General features: G+C 47.3%; 1 protein-coding gene across 1 annotated transcript; it reads right to left on the reverse strand.

Annotated features, from left to right (window-relative positions):
* Positions 1–1,065: 1,065 nt before the first annotated feature.
* LOC117239398 lies at positions 1,066–1,789 on the reverse strand. The gene is made up of 2 exons (XM_033504900.1): positions 1,640–1,789; positions 1,066–1,523 (listed from the first exon to the last, which is right to left on the reverse strand). The coding sequence occupies exons 1-2, from the start codon at positions 1,787–1,789 to the stop codon at positions 1,068–1,070; spliced, it is 606 nt and encodes a 201-aa protein (XP_033360791.1). The 3' UTR covers positions 1,066–1,067.
* Positions 1,790–2,944: the final 1,155 nt, after the last annotated feature.

Raw genomic sequence — 2,944 nt, forward strand, 5'->3', positions numbered from 1 at the left:
GCTCAAAGGTTAAGGGAACAGAGCTATCGCCGATGTCAATAGTTTTTTGTTTATTTTTAGAGTCAGCGTGCGATGGCGGGCTTGTGGCGACGCGCGGTTTTTACGAGATATGTAGGTTTATGTGGAAAAGGAATGTGTGCATGTGCGTGTGTGCGTGCGTGTGTGTGTGCGCGCGCGCGCGCGTGTGTATGTGTATGTGTATGTTTACAGCCAATGCTGCGTGAAGACAAGGGAGCTTAGTCAGCGAGTTTAAGCGGACGTCTCTTTTTTCCTAGCACTTAAATAATATTTCAATCTGCCGTAATACTCATCCGCTCTATAATACCTAGATATATTACGAACGAAATATAAGAATTAGGTTCACGTTAGGGCATTGTATCCGAGGGTAAGGAATGGCTGCAAGTTTACAAAGAGATAATGGTGGCGAAGGACGTCCTAAAGGAAAGCTCTGTGTTTTTTCGATCAATCGCTGGGAGACGTAATCGCAAGGAGAGACGTCAACGGGAGTTGTAAATTCCCGTTACGATTATAATGATCGACACCACGAGCTGATCGATCCCCTGATTTCCGTTAAAATAATAGGGATGATTAAGTTGATATAACACTGCGATTCACAGGATTATAAGGTTTTATTTCCAACACTTATGATATACACTGTTGAGTAGGTATAAATCGTAGATGACAATTTGTCGCACGAAGATAAGATAGATATGCACAATAGAGCAAGGCTCTTATAGTTGAACTTAGTATGTTTTACTTTACCCACTTTCTCCGTGCCTTAAGTGCGCCTAATAAACCCAAGGACCTCTCTAAAAACCAGATGTATGTCGAAAATACTTCTAGGCTTAAGGAATCCTCCAGGACAAACAGATTGACTGAAGACACATATCGATACAATACAATGAAAAGTGAAAAGTTATGGTGAGTCCTTAGATTTATTGAAGTTCGGAATGACGTTACGCAGACCGTTGACTGTTCGGTCGCGAGGGCTGGAGTGCAAATGTTTTAGGCGACATAACATCCTCCCCCCCCGTGGAGAGGGCACCGATCAAATTCTGGCTGTGGAGTCAGGTGCGTCGTTTGTCTATTTCCTTCGCTCCGTGTGGGTGTTCGCACTCGTCTGGATCTGGATGAATGGGTAAGGGGACCAGTCTTTTGACACCACGGTCCAGGATACTCGTTGCCGTCTGCACGGTAGCGGTCCGTATGATTCCATCGACTCCTGGATGGACCTTGATTAGGCGACCCAAAGGCCATTGCATAGATGGGACGTTATCCTCCCTGAGGATTACTACGGTGCCTTCACGAATGTCATGTTTGCCCTTATCCCATTTGTTGCGGTGGGTCAGCTCGTTGAGGTACTCTCGATACCATCTGCTCCAGAAGTGCTGTTTGATCTGGTGGATACGCTGCCAACTTGATAACCGGCCTGATGGAACTGTCCTGAAATCACGCTCCCGTAAACTCGTTAGCGTGTCACCGATTAGAAAATAACCGGGAGCGAGGACAAGGGGATCTTTCGGCTGAATTAAAAATGGCTTCAATTTCAATCACAAGGGTGTTAAGGTGCTCAAGAGCTCCTTGCCGACGACGCGGATGAGATGGCGTTTGAAAGATTTCACCGCGGCTTCCCATAAACCGCCAAAGTGTGATGAGTTCGGAGGATTGAAACGCCATTGTATCTGTCGATCGGCGAGAAAACTCTGTACCCTTTCCTTGTGGTCGTTGGACTGCAATAGGATCCGGAGTTCTTGCAACTCCCGGTTAGCCCCGATGAAATTGGTGCCATTGTCTGTAAGAATTGTTGCGCAGTACCTTCGCCGCGAGATGAATCGGCGTAGAGCGGCTAGGAATGCGTCGGTGGTTAGATCGCTGACTAATTCTATGTGGACCGCCTTTGTTGCCAGACAGATGAATATGGCAGTATATCTTGACTTTATGGCGGTTGTGATCCCTCCTCTACTTGATATAGAATTTGCCGCAGTAGCCGATTCTGATGTTCATGAACGGACGCGATTCGGTAATACGCGTCTCTGGCCAATCACCCACCAAGTATTCTACTGGTGGAGGGTTAGCTCTGCAGCAGCGGACGCACCTTTTGATAGTGCGCCACACTTGGCTACGGCCGTCGATCGGCCAAGACCGCAGTCTCACCGCGTATAGTGTAGCTTGTGTCCCTGTGTGATGGTTGTTCCGGTGTTCTTGATTTATAATGAGCTCGGTTATAGTTGATTTCGGCAAAATAAGTGGATGCTTTTTACTGAAGAGTATAGCTGAAGGGTTAGCCGTCCTCCGACTCGTAGTATCCCATCTTCGTCGAGGAAGGGATTTAGTAGCTATAGTTTTCCTCCAACGTCCCTGCTTCGATCTTTCTGGAGTGTCCGAATTTCAGTCGCGAAATGACTGGATTGTATTACCCTTATTAATTTGTTGTGTGCCGTAGTTAATTCGTCTGTGGTGAGATGGGCAGACACCAAGCGACGACTCTTACTAGTCTTGTCCAGGACTAATATCTGTGGAGGAGTGTATTATCGATGGTACTCGTTTTTAGACAGATCATCTTTCTTTGTTCCGGGATTTCTCCCAGCGGTGTTGGGTCCACATCGGCCAGTTTTCCTCTTGTCGCTTGGGCCATTCGGGTCCGTTTTTCCAGATGGTCGGACGCAGAAATTCCTTGGGAGTCTGCCCTCGGGAGATTAGATCCGCTGGGTTGTCGTCGGTGAACACATGACGCCAGTCGGTGATGTTGGTTTTCGTTTGGATCTCGGCCACGTGGTTCGCCACAAAGGTTTTTAACATGTGTAGCGAGGACTTGATCCACTGGAGCACTATAGTGGAATCCGTCCAATATACGATCCGAGATCCATTTATAGTGAGTGATTTCCTTACCACGGACATTGGCGAGGTGAGGAGCAATGCTCCCATTAATTCGAGTCTTGGGATA

The sequence above is a fragment of the Bombus vosnesenskii genome, unplaced genomic scaffold, assembly GCF_011952255.1.
Source record: "Bombus vosnesenskii isolate JDL3184/JDL3185 unplaced genomic scaffold, Bvos_JDL3184-5_v1.1 scf7180000013991, whole genome shotgun sequence".
In the NCBI taxonomy this organism is placed as follows: domain Eukaryota; kingdom Metazoa; phylum Arthropoda; class Insecta; order Hymenoptera; family Apidae; genus Bombus; species Bombus vosnesenskii.

Coding starts and splice junctions, on each gene's coding strand:
- LOC117239398 (XM_033504900.1), bottom strand. CDS start 1,789: ATGGCACCAATTTCATCGGGGCTAACCGGGAGTTGCAAGAACTCCGGA. Junction 1,524..1,639: donor GAACTCATCACACTTTGGCG/GTTTATGGGAAG, acceptor TTTTTAATTCAG/CCGAAAGATCCCCTTGTCCT.